At 46.3% G+C, this 18,260-nt stretch overlaps 1 protein-coding gene across 1 annotated transcript; it reads right to left on the bottom strand.

Annotated features, from left to right (window-relative positions):
- Positions 1–652: 652 nt before the first annotated feature.
- On the bottom strand, positions 653–16,734 carry MINPP1 (multiple inositol-polyphosphate phosphatase 1). Its single transcript, XM_059476993.1, has 5 exons — positions 16,194–16,734; positions 15,487–15,675; positions 14,531–14,628; positions 13,128–13,261; positions 653–4,255 (listed from the first exon to the last, which is right to left on the bottom strand). Exons 1-5 carry the CDS (start codon positions 16,732–16,734, stop codon positions 3,856–3,858), a joined length of 1,362 nt encoding a protein of 453 aa, XP_059332976.1. The 3' UTR covers positions 653–3,855.
- Positions 16,735–18,260: the final 1,526 nt, after the last annotated feature.

The following is an 18,260-nucleotide window of genomic DNA, read 5'->3' as shown; positions in this document are numbered from 1 at the left end:
CAGGCTGTTAGCCTGAACCTCCTCAGTCCTGACCTTCACTCCAGGCCAGTCAGGTCAGGAGAAAATCTCTAATTTAAAGCCCAGGAAAGCAAGAATGTAACACTTTAAAGATAAGCCATTACTCCTGCCTCAGCAGCACCTGATAATATCCCCTTCCCTTTGAAGGGCCGACAACAAACACAGCTCTTTAATGTATTAAAGACCCAAGAACCAGGGAGAGGGGAGCTGGATGGTGGTGGTGGTGTTCCTTCCTCAGGGTTCTGTGTGGTGTCTTCATTTGAGAGGATTTCCCTCTATCACCTGCACAGTTTGGGGGCTTCTCCCTGCTTTAAACAGAACATCCTCTGCTGTTTTCCGTTTCCAGCTCTCTTACAGACTAATACACCTTCACAGAAAATGCAGGAACAGCCCTCAATCAAAGATGATGCCATCCCAGCCACAGCACCCTCTTTGCATCTGCAAAAACCTTGTCAGGAAATTGTATAAAAACCTTTTTTATATCAGAGTTCCTGGAAACAAGAGTAAATCTTTAGTCCCCTCAAAATGTGAGCATAAAAACCTAATTAAGGTTAGGTTTTTGCCTAATTAAGCAATTTTCTATTAACGACCAAGAAATCTGATGACTTAAAATAATCAGAGACACCAACACAGGTAAGAGCAACCTCCCAAATGTATTTTGAAGAAAAACAAACCATGATTCCAAAGATCATTTCATTATTGCTGCTCAGAAAACAGATCAAGAACGTGTGCAGTTTTATTTCACAGCACTAAAAATCCAAATTCATCCAGTTAGTACCAGACCATTACAAACCTGCATCTGACAGCTCCATGCTAACCAGAACAGCAGCAGCTCTTACTGGGCAGCAAAAATTCACTTGCCAGAAAGATGAACCATTTCACAAATGAAAATGTACTTTCACATATTGAAGGCCAGCATACCAGAGCACTGTTGGTATTCTCCATCAGTGAAAGCTTCCAGTTGCAGAGAGAGTCCTTGACAGGTGTGTGAGATGAGGCTCCAGAGGCACAGGAAGGAGGAGGAAGCATTATTTGTCTTGCAGGATGTGGGAATGTGCACTGCCAGGAGATGTGGCAGCCTGATCAAACACTGCTCACTGAGCCAGTGCACAACTTTGGAGAAGTATTTGGATCCATTTTAGTTTGTTTTTTTTTTTTTTAATATCTAAACAAATGTCTTTGTTTATCAGACAAAAGCATCAGCACCTCCCCAGTGCTGTACCAGAGTAAGTGCCTGGATATTTACATGTCCCAACACTTCTATAGAGCCACAATGGTGTAAAATTTCCACACTGAGCCTCTAATTCTGCCAGAGCAGTGAGTCAGAGCATCCTGAGCCCCAACAGCAGATTTTCCTCTCCAGTTAGCTGCTGACAGTCCTGAAGAGAGATCTGTTACAGGGGTTTGAGAGACCCAGCTCCAAGGTGAACCAGGAAACAGCTTCTGAGGCATCACCCACAGAATTTAAACACACAATCAACCTGCTAATGCACAAAGGGTACCCACAGCAGGAGTTTTTTGTTCCTGCACCTCACCTGGCACACAATCAGAAAAGCAGTCAAGTGCAAGGTATTCCCCCCTCCATAAGGAAGAAGGATGTATCTTTTAACAAATGTGATGTCTTAAAATCAGTCTTGCTGAACTGACAACAGAATCTTCCATTCATCTCACATAGTCAGGCTTTCATCCCTTCTGTTCATGAATCATCACTGACTCACAGAAAAAAAATATTTGTTCAAAGGTGGATTTTCTCACTCTCATATCTGCTCTTTCCAAACTTAACTGCCTTCAAACAAAGGCTCATTTCTTTATAGCCTGACTCAAATGTTGCAAGAAAGTTCTTAACTGGGCTCTGTCACAACCATTTCCATCAGTTGACTTAGTCTCCAGGTAGGATCATGTGCAAAAGAAGCCATGCAAAGGTGACTGAGCAGGAGTCATATGCAGGGGCTGACAATTATCCTGACCTATATTCCTCTGCTTGTTGCAGCACTGAACTCCTCCCTAACCATTTCCCCAACTTCAGAAAGAGCTGTGGATACTGATTCAAACATTTTACACAGGTAAGTGCTGAAATATTTGAATCAGTATCTTCAGTGATCTCTGCAGCAAGTGGTGCACAAACCAAACAGGGCCCTGCAAGCACAGGGAGGGAAATGCCCTGAACTCAGAGCAGCAGAAACCAGGTGTTCAATTGCTCCTTAACTTACAGGATGTAAACATAAAGTGCTTTTATATACAAGGTATATTAAGAAGAAAAAAGTGACCAAAGGCTGAGTCCTCAAGAAAAAAAATTTAAAAACCCACATACACCAAGTGTAACTTCTCAGCTTGAAGTTTGGCATTTTTCTGTTTCTGCAGCAGTTAAGTTCCCAGTTCTGGGGGTGAGCCCACAAAAAGCACTTATCAGGTGCACTACAGACATTTATACACTCAAGTGCTGCAGGCCATGCTGTGGTAATCCCTTCACCTCCTGCCCAGGAAACACAGCCAAACAAACCCCACTTTGCAGGGTGAGCTCTGGATGCTCATTAGATGGTGAGAGTGCACACTTCAAGAGTTACCAGCACCAAAAATCCATCCTTCATTTGCTTTGGGGCAACCTGGTCAAACAACCATTCCCTTGCAGGTGATGACGGAATCTTTTTCTGACATTTCTCATCAGCTATCTTCAGTTTTCCTTTTACTGTCACACTGCAGAGCTCTAAAATACTTCCCAGCTTTCAGGCATGAGGGAACCTACTTAAAGTGCACTTCCTTTAAAATATCACCAGTCCTTCTATGCCATTCACCTCTTTAAAACAGCTGCATTTCAAAAGCAAGGTGGCACATCAAATGTGTAAGGCCTGCATAAGTGGCAGCTCGTTTGGTGCCTTAAAGTCAGCAGAAATCAAGCCTCAGCCCAATCTTTATACAGTTCAAAAAACTGGATTTAGAGTTAGCAGCAATTCCATTTCCAGCAGGAGGCTGGAGACATCAGAGGTGCTTTCCAGCCAGGGCTGGTAGGGAAACTGTCAGCACCCACCTGGGCAGGACCAAGAGATTGAGAGCCATGGCCCAAATAACACCAGAAATGGATGGTGTTACTGAAAGGACACTCCAGAGTATTTAAACAATAACTGCTGCATTTCCCAGAGCACCTAAAAGGAAGAGTGGCTACTTTCCACTCCCTCACTTTTATTTCCTTTTTTTTTTCCTACTTCTTTGTAAAGATAATTTACTTACCCTGGAGACTAACTTGCTATGCAGGATGGGTTGATGATGACCTTAAGACTTTTAATTCCTTGCCCCTTTTCAAGCAGGTGATGCACGCAGGAACTCCTCCTGCTTTAAAATGCTCAAAATAGAAATGGTGCTGTCCAGGCAGAAGTTGTCCATCTGTGGAGAACTATGTACCCTCTCCCATCTAGAAGCTTGAGAAAAGGATCAAAAAAAGGTTTGAAATATTTCATGCATGGCACAGGAAAACAGCAGCTAGAAACACAGGCAGCAGAAAGCAACACTGAATCAGTCCAACCAACTTCAGATTCAATAAAATAGAAGCTGCCCCAGCTCTTAAATCCATCCATGGCCCATTCACAACAGCAGTGACCAATGAAATCAGCTTATGTGCACACATAAACACACAGGTATTTGTGTCTTGCATCACGCATTTGTTACAACTTCCCTGTGACAGCAGTTGTGCTTATGCAACAAAGAACCAGCAAACCGAGCTGAGACAACCCCCCAGATCTGCAAGGTTAGAAAGTCAACACAGCAGCAGCAAATCATCCAAAGTGCTTGTTCCCAACAGCTGTGGAACTGAACCCAGAGCAATTTGCAGAACGCTTCATTCCCTCACAGCTCATCCACGGCAGTGACGTTGAGCTGGGGCAGTTCACACTCCTCCTTGAAGTGGCAGTTCTCCAGGATGTCCTTGTAGTAATCCTTGAGGTCAGTGTAGGTGGAGGTGGTCTCGTTGGAGTGCAGGAAGGGCAGCAGCCTCTCATTGAGCAGCAGCTGCACCTGGTACTCCTGCTGGGAGGCATTGGCACGGTCACAGTGGTAGAGCACGAACACCAGGTTGGCGGCGTAGGGCACGATGCGGCCGCTGCGGAACTTGCGCCGTTCTTGCCGTGCGAAGTTGGTGGCCAGGAGGGGCTCCTTGTCCTTGAAGTAACCCATCAGGGCAAGCAGGGGCTGCAGGGTCTCTGCGTGCCCCACTTGGACAATCAAAGGTGAGGAAATGGGTTTGGAGCTACAAAAGAAAAGAACCAGAAGGGATGAGCGAGAGGTTGTGCCTTAAAACAAAACTCCAACGCGTGGCACAGCTGCCAGCGACCGTGGCTGAGGGACACCTTGAACCTGTGAGAAAAATCTCTTTGGGAATTGCAGTCTGGTACAGACATTTTAAATGCAGCTTCCTAAACTTTGTCCAAGTATGGATCCAAGGCCAACACAGTGAGGTTCAGCAAGTGCCAGGCCCTGCAGCTCCAGGCTGGGCACAGGGGCTGGAAAGGGCCCTGGGGGCTGTGCCAGGGCTGGGCAGGAGCCCAGGGGGCACGAGGCCAATGGGCCCTGGCTGTGCCAGCCCAGGGCTGGCCCTGTCCCCTGTGCTGGCCCTGCTGAGGAACCCCAGGGCTGTGTCCAGGTCTGGGCCCTCCTGGCCAGAGAGCCCTGGAGGGGCTGGAGCGTGTCCAGGGCAGGGAATGGAGCCCCAGGAGGGGCTGAGGGAGCTGGCAAGGGGCTGAGCCTGGAGCAAAGGAGGCTCAGGGGGCCCTTGTGGCTCTGCACAACTCCCTGCCAGGAGGGGACAGCCAGGGGGGGTCGGGCTGTGCTGCCAGGGAACAGGGACAGGACAAGGGGAAAGGGCCTCAGGCTGGGCCAGGGGAGGCTCAGCTGGGACAGCAGCAGCAATTTCTGCATGCATTGAAGGGACTGCAGCTCACACAGCCAAACCCTTCATTAGATGTAGAGAGTTTCCTCCAAATCATCATCAGCATTTACCAAATTTAGTCTGAAGACAGAAATCCAGACTGTCCCTCCCCAGTGTGGCAGCCCCAATGACCAGCAGGAGCACTGCTGTTACCAATCCCTGAGGGCACCAAGCAGTCCAGGAGGAGATGATGCTCCCTCAGGAACAGGTCAGCAAATCAAGGCACTGCCTCAAACCATGACCCAGGACAGCTTATGTAACAAAAGGTTACACACAGTGCTCAGCCAAAGGGGAGATAAGAGCTGCCTTGCTGTGCCAGGAAACTCCAGCCAAGAGGAAAATCTGACCCTTGCTCCAGAGGAGGATGATGGCTTTTAGGGACCAGTTCCAAGTGGCCCATGTAAATCCAGCACAGGTAAACACAGTTCAGCTTTCAGGAGACACATCTTGACTGCTCTGGAAAGGAGGAGTTTCCTCAGCTCCCACCCAAAGCAATGGAGAAATGGTTAAGTGGGAGATTTACCTGGGGATTGGAGCTTTGATCAGCTCAGCAGGAATTCAGTGCTGGGCCAGGATGGTGCACTGGTGTTTGTACAGTTTGACACACACCTTGTAGCACGCTCCTGGTGAGCCTGAGCCCTTCTGACTCCACTCCTCACACCCTCCCCCTTAGACAAAATATCCCTTAAAAAACACATCCAAACTCTGCCTCTGTTTTCTGCTCAAAAGCAGCAGCCTCCAAACCACAAAGGTTCTCTGTGGAGGACAGTGTATTTTTCCCCACCTATGCCTCTGTTGCACCAAGATCTTTACATTCACCACTCTTCCAGCTCCTCCAAAATCAATGTTCCTGCTCAAGTTCTCCCCTTGCTATTTATGAAAACTATAAAGCTTTTAGATCCTTGAATCCCTTTCTTTTCTCTTCCCTTTCTAATCCACTTGACCAGTTCACATGTATCCTTCCCATCCACACACACCTGCAGGGAAGTATTTTTAGTTTTTAGGACACATTCACATCCTTCCTGTCACAGCAGCCAGACACAGATGTCTGTGGAAGGAAACAGGAGGCCATTCCTTTGATCTCCTGCAATTTCCAGCTCAGAAGTCTCCAGGGCCAGAGGTGGCTCCTAGGTAATGAATCCCAGCTTTGCCAAATCTCTCCCTCAATCCAGGTGCATTTCTAGCACACACAGTGTCCTGTGGTGAGGAGCTGCACAGCTTCACACACTGCTCTTCATTCTTCTATCTGTAGATTCCATGTCCCATTTAATCCATTCTGACAGCTTTGCAATAGTGTTTTTTCCAAGCTGAGAAATCCTTCCTCAGTCATTTCACAATTTTCCACATCCCTTTAGATCACAACATCATAATGCACAATACTCAAGAAGCATAAGCTACAGAGAAAACAATGCTACACCCATGAGCTCTCTGCTTAATTCCTGATATCCAACAAGGAATGATTTGGACTGGGACCCTAAAGATCATCCCATTCCAGCTCCCTGTCCCTGTCAGGGACACCTCCACAGGCCAGGCTGCCCCAAACCCCACATGCCTGAAGTCTGAGATATCTCAGACAGCTACAACAACCTCCTAAAGGCCCCTGAGCAATAGGCTCTCCCAGATCCTACCCAACAGCTGATAAACAAATCATTTTTCCCCATGTGGATTACTTGACAGCTCTGCAGTTTTCCAGCCCAGTCAGTCTCCCCAGGTCCTTTCACAATCTCCCTTGTAGAAACACTTCATCTCATTTATCTGGAATAAAACTGCCACATTTGCAATGCCACTGAACTTGTCAGCTCTTCTCAACATTCCAAGCAGGTCAGATCTTTCCAGCTCTATCTCTGCTAGGAAAAATCAATCAGCTGTCCCTACCCTCATTTCTTGTAATTTTATCAAGTTTTTCCCTCTGTAAGGACCTCTCCCTGTAACCCCAGCTGCCTGATTCCTTTAGATAAGGAAACCTGTTCAGAAGGATGTTTGGAAACCATAACTGTAACTACCAACCACCCTATTTTATATTTGTTGATCCCTTCCAAAAGCTCCAAGAGGAATGTCTTCCTTTTAAAGAGCCACCCTAACACTTCTCAGGTGTATCAGATTCATCAAGGTGCTCAGCAATACTAGTGTGGAGCATTTTTTTATTTCTACAAGACTGGCCTGGAATTCTATTTCATCTCCTGGAGATGCTTTTTCAATATTTCTCTTATTTAATTACTTGTATTTTCATGTCTTCCCAGCTGCATGGTCTTTGTTTTGTTAACTAAGAGGGAGGCTGGGAATGCAAATATGCTGCTAGAATCTCCAAAACAACCTTACACAGGCATTACTGACCCCACAGGGAATGGATTTCACTCAAAAAAGGCTTCAGAAATGCTAAGACAAAAATAAATGAACATTCTGGCTATCAAAGCTGGCTTTAAGCTAAGTTCAGCTTTACTTTCCAGGTGATGCTAAGCAGGAATGTTGAAATGGAAGTAAATCACAAAAAAGAGAGCAAAAAATAAATCAGAAAACCAGCAAGGTATATGTTTGCAAAGCAGGAAACAAATTCTAGCACAGAGAAGTTTTTAAGAACAAGAGAAGTGGGAAAGGAAGGACTGAACAAGGTGCTCACTCTCAGTGCAGCTTGACTTTTTCCTTCACTTGCTTTAGTCTCATAAAATCCTCATGCCAACAGGCCAAGCAGCCTTGGGAGGCAAAGCAAACCTCTCCCACTCAGCACCATCCCACTGGATTAGTGCAATGAAGATTAAAACTGTTTCCTGATACAGCACAAACCCGAGTTCTCCAACCCTGAGTTCTCCACAGGCTCCTGAACCCAGCAGCCCTGGTGATTTCCCAGACTGTTCCAGCACTCCCTGTTCAGGGCCAGGGTCTGGACTCCAGCTCAGATGTGGTTTCCCATCAGCCAGCAATGACAATCACAACAGCCATCAGGGTTACCCTGCAATATTTTTAATTGTGGGGAGAATGATGACAGATGATCTTCAGAGAATACCTACAGGCAAAGGTTACCACTGGCCCTGCATTCCTTGTAAGGGCAGAACAAATAACAAAGCAGTGATAAACAGCAGCACAGGTTAATAAAATATTAATGGCAGATGTTTTCCATGCTCAGTTTGCCTCACAATCTATCAGTGACTCAGCATCTTGCTGGAAGCATCAAAGTTCTCCACATTGCACTCTGGCAATTACTTAATGGCATTTCAATCCACCTTTCCTCTCCTTTTTATGTTCATGGCTGGGGAAAGCCCACTGAGGGAATCTCATTGCCACCTGTGAGGGGATTGTGCATAAAACTGCCATAAATATCAGCAGCTTGTCTGAAAGTGATTTGTTTTATATTCCTTTCATGGGGCACTTCCAATGAGCAGAATGGGCTCTCAGGAGGCAGAGACAAGGAAGTTTCACTGGAGAGATCTGCCAGCTCCTCAACTGCCCACTTTTGAGGTTTTATGGGGTTTTTTTACCTTTTAAGTAAGTCTGGCCACAGAAAGTACTGAACAATTCAGCAGCACAACCCCAAAAGCTGAATGTCACCATGGGGGGAAAAGAAAAAGCATCATGGAAAAGCACAGATGTGGGATTTATCATCCAGGTACATTCTAGTTCTCCTGGATCTCAGCAGGTTTGGGTTTAACTCTGAATCTTCTGCATCAATTTACTCATCCTCCAGAGCAGATCATTCCTGCTCTTCCCAGTACTGACAGTTCATTTTCCATATGGAAAAAGTGAACTTTCTTTTAACCAAAGTTGACTTCCTAAGCACTGACTGGATTTTCAGTTAGAAATAACTCAAACCCCAGGAAACAGTGGGATAAGATGAAACATTTCCTGCAGCAAAGCTCAACCAGCCAACCCTCAAACCTCCTGTAAAAATCCCTCCAACAACTGCACAGAAGTTAAGATTTACCACCTGTTTAACAAGCAAGCTCAGACTACATTCTGTCCCTTTTCTCCCTAATAAAAAGGCAGGGCAAAGGACTCCAAAACCTGCTTTCAACTGTGGGATGAATTCTCCATCCTTCTCACTTCCCCCTGTCATTTATTCCATGGAAAAAGAAGCTGGACAAACCCTAAACATAGCAGGAAGCAGCAGAGACCAGGGAAGGCTGCCCACTCAGAGGGCAGCAGAAATATTTAAGTGTTAAAGCTCAGAGGGTTTTCACCAGTGGGAAGAAGAATAAGAAAAGCATAAAATAGATATCTGTCAAATAGTACAGTCCTCATATATCAAAATTTCCACCATAAAGACAGCCAATCATTCCCAGAATCAGCACCAAAACAAGGAAATGCCACCACTAATACTGACAGCAGAAAATTTTCTTCTGTTGCAACAAGGAACAAGCTCACTGATGACAAAAGGAAACTTGAAAAGCTGACTGGACTGCACAGAACTCATTAAAAGCCCTGATTAAAAGGCTCTTATCTAGTCCTGCAACACTTTATCAGCTGGAGGTAATTAGGATAGGCCTCCTTGTGTTGCACTGGGAGCTACTGCACTTTCAAAGGCTCTTTCCTGGCTGATCTCACCTCTCCTATAGTTTGAAACCTCAGAGGTGAAATGCATTCCTGCAGCAGCACCACAATAATGCTCAGTGCTGATCCAAAACCAAACCAAGAGGCTGCTGGCACCTGGCAAAGCCTTTGTGCCCAAGGTGGGCACTGGTCAGACCAGTTCATTTGTCTGTGACTGTTTAGGTTCTCTTTTTTATTCTTACATAAAAGGGTGTGACTCTATCTCAGATACTTGCTCAGGATAGATCTGAAAAAGTATCCATTAACTAATTAATGAGATTGAGGACATGCTGGGGAGTCTGAAAGGCACAAGAAACTTTAAATCTCCAATTCTAGGTAGACAGATGGACAGGCACACTCCCAGGGGAGAAACCCTGGGCTGCCCAGCTCGGGGAGAAGATCTGAGAAATTGAAACACACACACATCAGAAATGCAGGCACAGGGATGCTGCTGAATGTGCCACAAGGATCTGGGGTGAATTCCACACCTCTGGCTTCCCCAGAAACTCCTTCCAGTCATGTCAGAAGTCCCACCTTTGAAAGATGGAGCAATCAAAGCCCACACTATGATGCAGAGCTGCTGACTGAGACATGGATTGTTTATTAATAAAAGCCATCACAGCAGCAGTGAAGGGTTTTCCATAAAAAACTCAGAACCTGAGCAAAAAGGGGATTTTCAATCTAATTATTTCATTGCTGCTGCATATGTAGAAGCTTTTTGCTCACTTCCCTTTGTAGAGTTTTGACCTGGGAGGTGGTTTTAGATCATCCATTAGACTCCTTTGTACTGAGTCATAGGTTTGGAGGAATAATTAGGGCACAGCAGTAATTGACTCCTGAGAGGTCCCAATTGTGTTGGGAAGTGACCTGCAGAGAGCAAGGCAAATTACATGCAACAATAAAAGCTACCAATAAATTGCCAAATTGGTCTGTCTACCATAAATCACAAAGATCACCTTCAATTGATCTTGAATCATATTCAAATTAGTCTTTTTTTTTTTAATACCCTGGAACCATTTACTCTCTAAGAGGAAACCATCACCAAATATTTTGCAATGCATATGTACAGCTAAGCTGGTATTATCAATACACTGCAAATACTGAGATGGCTGCACAAAGCATCCTCCCAATTTCCAGAGCCTCATGGTAACCCATTTGGACAGTACAAGTAATAATATTTTTTATTCTTTCAGCAGGAAATAGTAATGTTAAATATTTGAAGCTAGAAGGAAAAAAAATGGAAAGCCTAAAAGAGCTTTAGTGAATAGCTGATGTGCTTTAAAGTGTGCCACAACTGATTTGCAAATCCACCTCTGCCCAAGCATGCAGCTGCAGAGATTTTTAAAATCAGATGAGCAGCTTCATATTGCATTAAGCACCAAAATACCTGAATTTCTCATCAACATACATAGACTTCCTTGGGCAAAACACTGTTCATTAAACTGCTGGGAAAAGCAGCAGTGAAAAGTAATTCTGCAGCAGCTTCCCTGGTTATTTTCTATCCCCTTGGGAAAAACCACAATTCTTTATAAATGTGAAGACATAAGAAAACTGCCCAACTATGCCATTTCAGTAGAGCAAATCACATGGGTTTGATATGGAATAAGAGAATCTTTCAACCAAAGTCTATTCCTTAAACAGAAATGCTTTCATTTTATATATATCTCATTGTGGTTTTGTAACTAAGAAAATTTGTATGGAAGAAAGAGTCCTGGCCCTCAACCTTTCCCTTTCAGAGCTTTTAACAGCAAGACCTGCACAGAAGAGATTATTCCCAGTTTAACCCCAGAGTTATACTGGAATTCACATGATGGGAGAGCCTAAAACCATCTGAAACTTCTGCACTGCAAACTGAAAGTGGGACTGATCAGCAACTGGTATTTATTACACCTTCATCATGTTACTAAGAACAGACTAATCAGAAGGAAGTTTTCTACCAAGGAAATAAAATCAAGCTTTGATAAGACAATAAGTTTGGTGGTAAGGTTGCAAGGGCAGCAATCACTTCATGGCAGAACCAGGTTTCTTTTTAATTTCACTGGGAATGAAAACAGAACAAAGCTATTGAATATAAAGGCATAAAGCATGTCACAAAAATGCAACTTTGCCAACACTGCTCTCCACTGTCCAGTCTGAGCAGCACAGACAATCCAGATCCCTCAGCTTCTTCCCAGAACAGAAATGCTTCCCTTTCACTTCTGGATAGGCCAATCTAAGCTTTCCAAAGAGAAAAGAGATTTTGGAGCAAAGATAATGCCTGGAAGAAAATTTCTTTTTCTTAAATGTTTTAGAGTAACTTCTTAAATTTTTAGAGCAAGCAGCCAGTCATAAATCCATGTTAAACTCTGTTAAATTGAAGTAACATTCCACTGAAAGATATTTCATCATCACAAAAGTACATTTCCCGAAAAAGCTGCAAAAATGTTTAACCTGCTGCCTTGAAGTTGACCATCACTATAAAAAGACAGACTTTTCTATATTTTATTTGTATGTTTTCTCATTTTCATTGAGTCTCACACTGCCACAGGGTGTCTCTCTACATAGATGAAAGAGATAAATCTCCCTCTGTAGATGAACTGGGATTAGCTGCACCTCTGCTCCCCACATTCCAAGGGAGACAAGCTGGCTCTGGCAGATTCCCCACATGCTCTCCAGGTTACCCAACCCCGTTTATTCCCAGGTCTCCAGTGCTTTACGACTGCCACCTTCTGTTGTGGAAGGGAGTAACACATTCCTGTGGCTACCTCAGCTCTCCATTTCTGTTTAGGATGAGGCTCATCCTGAACACTGCTCACCCAGCTTGGGATTTCACAAGATTTAGGGTCCTGACTCTCTACATTCACTGCCTGCTTCTTTCTGTGACAGCAAAACACGAGAGCCCCTGGTGTTGCAAATGAACTTCCATAGCCAGTGCTGAAAGACAAAGTTACCACTGTGCTTGGGAGCTCTGCCTCAGACACCTCCCAAAAAAATCAGAAATCTCCATCTGCACCTCCTTCTTCCAACTACAGCTCTTGAGGTTTTTAAAAATTGTTGTTATTAAACTTACAGGGATGTTTGATAGACATACAGCTGCAATTAGTGTGCAATGTAAGGATTGAAAGGCTCTCACTGCTCAAAGAGGAAATGACACTAAAAGGGAACAAAATTGACCACTCTCCTTCCATTATACAATCTTATGGCCATATCCTTGATATCCCTCTATAAAATTTCCATACTAATCTGCTAAGGTGTTAATTCATGTGACTGATTATTAACCATGAATTTCTAATTGTTCAGAACATGAACACAGACTGTAAATCAACATTTCAGCAACAAATTATTTTTAACGAGGACATTTTTAACAAGAAAGCTCTATTACTTTAATTCTTTGTCTCCTCTCAAACTGCAGAAAGAAAACACCACTATCAAGTAGCAGTTCCCTGAAGGCCTGTGTGGATCAAGTTAAAAGATGGAAATAGTTTAGCTGAGTACAATGAAAGCAAAAAAATATAGTCTACAAAGTAACACTGCTCCAGTAAAAATTGTGTTCTCTCTGTTAAAATTCTCCTAGCTCCAGCTCTCCTGTTGTTGCTACATTCAGAAGTAAAATACTGAATTTTCTGTCAATGAAACCCAGCTCAGACTGAGCACAGAAAGCTCACACCCAAAGCACTGCAGGCTCTGGATTTACCTTTTGCTCTCCTCCACTGCTTTGTCCAAGTGCTGGAAGATATCCTGGAATAAAATGCAGCTGGAGCGACTGTTGATGTCGTAGCCATATCCTCTCTTCCAGTACTGCTTCAGGTCATTCAGGTATTCCAGCACCTAAAATTGGAGTTCACAAGTTTTTATTGCTGCACCAAAAAGCTCACAGCCTGGAGACATGACACAAAAACAACCCCAAACATCAGGGCTCCATTTCACACCACTTCAGCATAAACCACGTCACTGTGATGTTATCTGAAAAATCCTCTTTGCCCAGGATTTTCTCCTGAGAAGCCTCAAAGAGGAATGAAAACCATAATTATGTGATTGCTGCTTGGGAATGTGGCTTGGACATTGTTTACCAACAGGTGAATGTGTGATTGGCTATTAAGAAGAAACAACTCACATGGAAGCAATCACCAGCAGCTGTGTTGGACTCTGAGTCAGTCACAAGTTTTCATTATCATTCTTGTGAAACCTTCTGATGTATCCTTTCTCTGTAGTTTAGTATAGCTTTAGTATTGCATTCTTTTAATTGAATATAATAATAAATCAGCCTTCTGAGAACAAGGAGTCAGATTCTCATCTCTCACCTCATCCTGGGGACCCTCACAGACAACACAATACCAGACAACAGATCAAAGAATGACCAAATTCAGCATCTGGTAACAATCACAAAAAAAACCCCTGAGGTGCTGCCCATAAGACAACCACTACCCACTGCCTTTTTAGCACTTCTGATTTTCCCCTTGGCTTGCCATTCTTCTCACAGAATCCATCCCACACCTTCAGCCCAGCTTGTTTTGTGTCTGATTTCAAGCTCCAGAGACGTGCACACATCTCAAGCAGACAGAACTGTGCCTTGGAATTATTCAAGAGCATGCAGTTCTCTCCTTGTTCTCTGCTCCTTTCCTGACAATTCCTGGCATCAAAGCCATTCCCCACCTCCCTGCTGAGTTATTTATAACCAGACTGAACAGGGCAGGGCTCAGCAGAAGCCCATGATGACCCTGATCATCTTAGGCACACCTATCTATGAAAAGGTCTCCTCTTTTCCCAAGGGTGCAAATTTCCTTAAGAGCCTTGGGGGAGGCTAACTGAACATCAAAAAAAAGTTGAAATAAGAGGAACAAACATTTGTCTCATTTATCTGGGTTCTGTCTTGGTTTAGAGAGCTGATAGATCCCAAAACCAGAGAGTCTTGGAGGCCCTGCAAGACCTCATTTGATGTACACTGGAGTGAATTTTATCACCTGGTTCTATCATGCTAAAACCACACATTATAGAAAGGTTTTGGATGGAAGGCCATTTGAGATCACCTCATTCTAAACCCCCTGCCACAGGCAGAGACACTTCCCTCCAGAGCAGGTTACTCCAAGCCTCACATACCTTGGCATCTTCTTCACTGAAGAGTGAACACCATGGGGAGGTCACATTTTTTATGGCCAGCTCATAGGAGCAGGTGAGGAAAGCCACTTGAACAAGATCTGCAATAAATCCAACAAACAAGAAAAAGATAAATAAATCATTGCTACACAAGTAGCAGCTTTCTCTCCTCAGTTTACCTCTAAAATGAATTGTAATTACTGTTTGGCAATACAAACAATGACATCCAATAAATATTTGGCAGGACAAAGACCAAGCACCAAAAATACACAGTTTAACAGGATTATTGTGCAAAATCCAAATTTTGGACTGCAAGTTCTTGGCATTACATCATGATAAGAGGGAAAACAATTGCATTCCACATTAAATGCTGTCCATCAGCTGATGTGAAACAGGTGTCAGCTGCTGGTGCAGCCACACAGGTCAGAAGAGTCAAAGGGAAGATGTGAGCTCATGGACAACACCCCCTCCACATCAGCAGCTGTGTACAAGCAGCACCAGGTTGAACTTTGTCTCCAGCATGTCCCTGATGCTGCAATCCCAACAGCAGCACTTATTTTGGGGTGATTTTCCCCCCAAAACCATACAGGGAAATCCAGCACTTCTGTTGTGGACAGGAGTTAACACACAGGACTGCTTTTCCTCAAGTCATTTATGTGCTGGAGTTGTAATGGGTTTCACAAAAGCAAAATTAAAACATTCAAATCCCTCCAAAACCAGGTAAAGCTGATTTTATCTACGAGAAAGATGTTTTCAAGCATATTTTTTCTTCTGACCATTATCCAACAAGCATTCATTACTCCAACATCAAAACAGACTTACAGTCTCATGCACTTAATTAAAGACTGCATCTCCAAGTCACAGCCACTCCAAATTACCTTCTCTGCATAATTACACATCTTGGAAGCTGCTCTTGGCCAGCCTTGGAGCCAAAGCCACCTGTGATAGGAATTCCTTACCTGCATTTAGCTCCTCCATTGGTAAACATAAAGCACTGGCCACCTTCTCCAGGACCTTCTTCATCTCAGGCCCCTCTTTGAAGGCGTTCACCTGGCCCATGGCTGTGTCATTCTCCTCCACCAGCACCACAAACTTGGCGCAGTGATCAAAGAACCGCATCAGGGAGTCGTTAACTTCAACCTCCACCTCTGAAAGAAACGTGGGCGTCAGAGGGAGCAGCACCACCCCCAAAGGCGCCAGGACGTGACACCCACCAAGGGACAGGCTGTGTCCCCATGGAGGGGGTGCAGGGTCCCTCTCAACCACGGGGAGAGCAGGGAACATCCCCAATGCCTCTGAGAGCTCCTTCAGGGAGGGATTCTTCCAGCCACCCATCAGGAGTCCTGCAGACCCTCAGGGATGGATCATGGCTCCAGCCATGAAAGCACAGGGTTCCCTCAGGAAAGGGATGGAGATCCCGCAAAGAGGCTGTGAGGCACCTCCATCTCCTGTGGTGGAGCTGGGAGTCCCAGGGACTGCCCCAGTCCCTCAGGGTGGACACGGGAGCCATTCCCTCAGAGCATGGGTTTCCCTCACCCCTCAGGGAGCAGGTCCCCAGAGAGCACCTAAAGAAAGCACGGGAATTCCCCCATCCCCTTGGGACAGCTGGGACCACCTCAGCCCTTCAGGAAAAATCTCAGGGAAGGGGGCGGTGTCACTCACTCACCGTCGCCGCCGAAGTCGAGGGTGGGCCCGAGCCCGCGGCGGAAGGCGGCCCCGCTCTGCAGGCAGCGGTGCTTGGAGCTGCTGGCCAGCGCCAGGCGGCGGCGGGCGGCGAAGAGCGCGGGGAAGCGGGCGGCCATGCGCCGCGCCAGCTGCTCCATGTCGCGCCGGCCCTGCGGCGCCAGCCGCCCGTCCAGGCTCTCCTCGTACCACATGGGCCACTCGGCCAGGGCGGCGGCGGCGGGGCAGGCGGCGGCTCCCGCGGCCCGGCGGAGCAGCCGGGCGTGCAGCTCGCCCAGCCGGCGGATCTGCCCGGCCGTGGGGTAGCGGGTGCCGTGGCGGAGCACGGCGCGGAGCTGCAGCGGAGTGCAGGAGGCGGGCAGCGACCCGCCCGCCCCGGGACCCAGCGACAGCGGGTCGCTCACCAGGTGCGGGTTCACCTCCTCGTAGCGGGACTTGGTGCCGAAGTAGCCGCTCAGCCCCGCGCTCGCCAGCGGCAGGATGAGGAGCAGCAGCATCGGAGCGGCTTCCCGGCGAGGCGCCATGGCTGCAAGTGCGCGGCTGCCGCAGGAAGAGGCGGAGCGGGGCCGACTCTTCACGGCTTCAGTGGCCCCAGGGCCCGCCCCAGCCCCAGCCCCAGCCCCAGCCCCAGCCCCAGCCCCAGCCCCAGCCCCAGCCCCAGCCCCTTCTCCCGCCCCTTCAGGGCTTCACTCGCCTCACACCAGCTCCTCATGGTTCCTCACAGCATCACCTGCTCCATCCCAGCTTTAGCCGACCCGTCTCGGCTTTACGGGTCCCCTCACGGCTTCGTCCGCCCCAGCCCGGACGCCCTGAGGGGAGCCATGGGCCGTCCGACCTATACTGGCATCGGCTTTGCCTCTGTGAAGCCTCGCTGGCTTCGCGGAGCTCAGTAAAAGCAAAAAAAGTCGATACGCAGTCAGACACGAGGGGAATGGTTTCATTTCTCCGTACAGGTAGAACTGGATGGACTGCAGTAGGGAAACAGAGACAAGGTATGTTGTCTTTCTCTGTATGTAAAAATCAGAGCAAACTCCGTGAAGCAGATGGGCTCAGGACAACCCAACCTTCTTGGTGGTCAGTGTCCAAGATGCGCTAGTTCTGAAAAATTTAAAATTGCTCCTCTTTCTTCTCTACAGTTGTGCAATGTATTACCAACTCTAAGGTTTATTATTACCAAAAATGCACTTTGTTTAACTGGTAACAAAATGTGCTGCTGTCCCTTGGAGTCCTGTTTTAGAGAATCTACCTCTTGACATAAAGCAACAGCAGAAACTTGCTAACAAGTCCCTACCATGTTTTATTCATAAAATTAGTCTAATTAGCATTTAAATTAGCGAAATATTAAGGCCACTTCAGTCAAAACCCTGGGCCTAGGCAGTGTTGGGAATGGGGCAAGTGAGAATGTGGAAGTAAACTGTAAAGCTATCTCTGTTTCTCAGAGCTCTGTGAAAACTTCAGCTTTGTGAATGATGTATCTCCATCATTAGAGAAGCTGTGGCATAGATAGATTTTTTAAAAGTTAGTACAATCTTCTCTATATTGCTGCTTCATGGGAGAAATTCATCCCAAACCAGGAACACTGCCAGGGACTGCAGCTCCCCTCAGAATTCACTTTATTCTCCAACATGAGTGACCAAAGCTAAGAAGGATCTTTCACAGGTGGTTTTGGCTCTTTTTTTGCTAAAAACCAGCTGGATGGCACTCAAGGTAAGGTAGTGATGGTGTGAGGGGATGGGAGGTGGCTGCTGCAGGGGTTGGCAGCGTGGGGCATGTGGAATTTCCAAAGAATCATAGAATCTCTTGAGTTGGAAGGGACACACATAGATCACCAAAGCACAGAATCCAAGGGTCACTGAGGTGAGAAAAGTGGAGTCCCAGCTGTGCCCAGTGCCCACCTTGTGCCCAGCCCAGAGCACTGAGTGCCACCTCCAGCCCTGCCTGGGACACCTGCAGGGCTGGGCACTGCAAAGCTCCCTGGGCAGCCCCTGCCAAGGCCTGAGCACCCTTTGCATGCAGAAATTGCTGCTGCTGTCCCAGCTGAGCCTCCCTT

This window comes from Ammospiza nelsoni, chromosome 8 (genome assembly GCF_027579445.1).
Source record: "Ammospiza nelsoni isolate bAmmNel1 chromosome 8, bAmmNel1.pri, whole genome shotgun sequence".
Taxonomy (NCBI): Eukaryota; Metazoa; Chordata; class Aves; order Passeriformes; family Passerellidae; genus Ammospiza; species Ammospiza nelsoni.
Note: the sequence above shows the minus strand (reverse complement) of the source record. Positions and strands in the feature narration are given on the sequence as shown.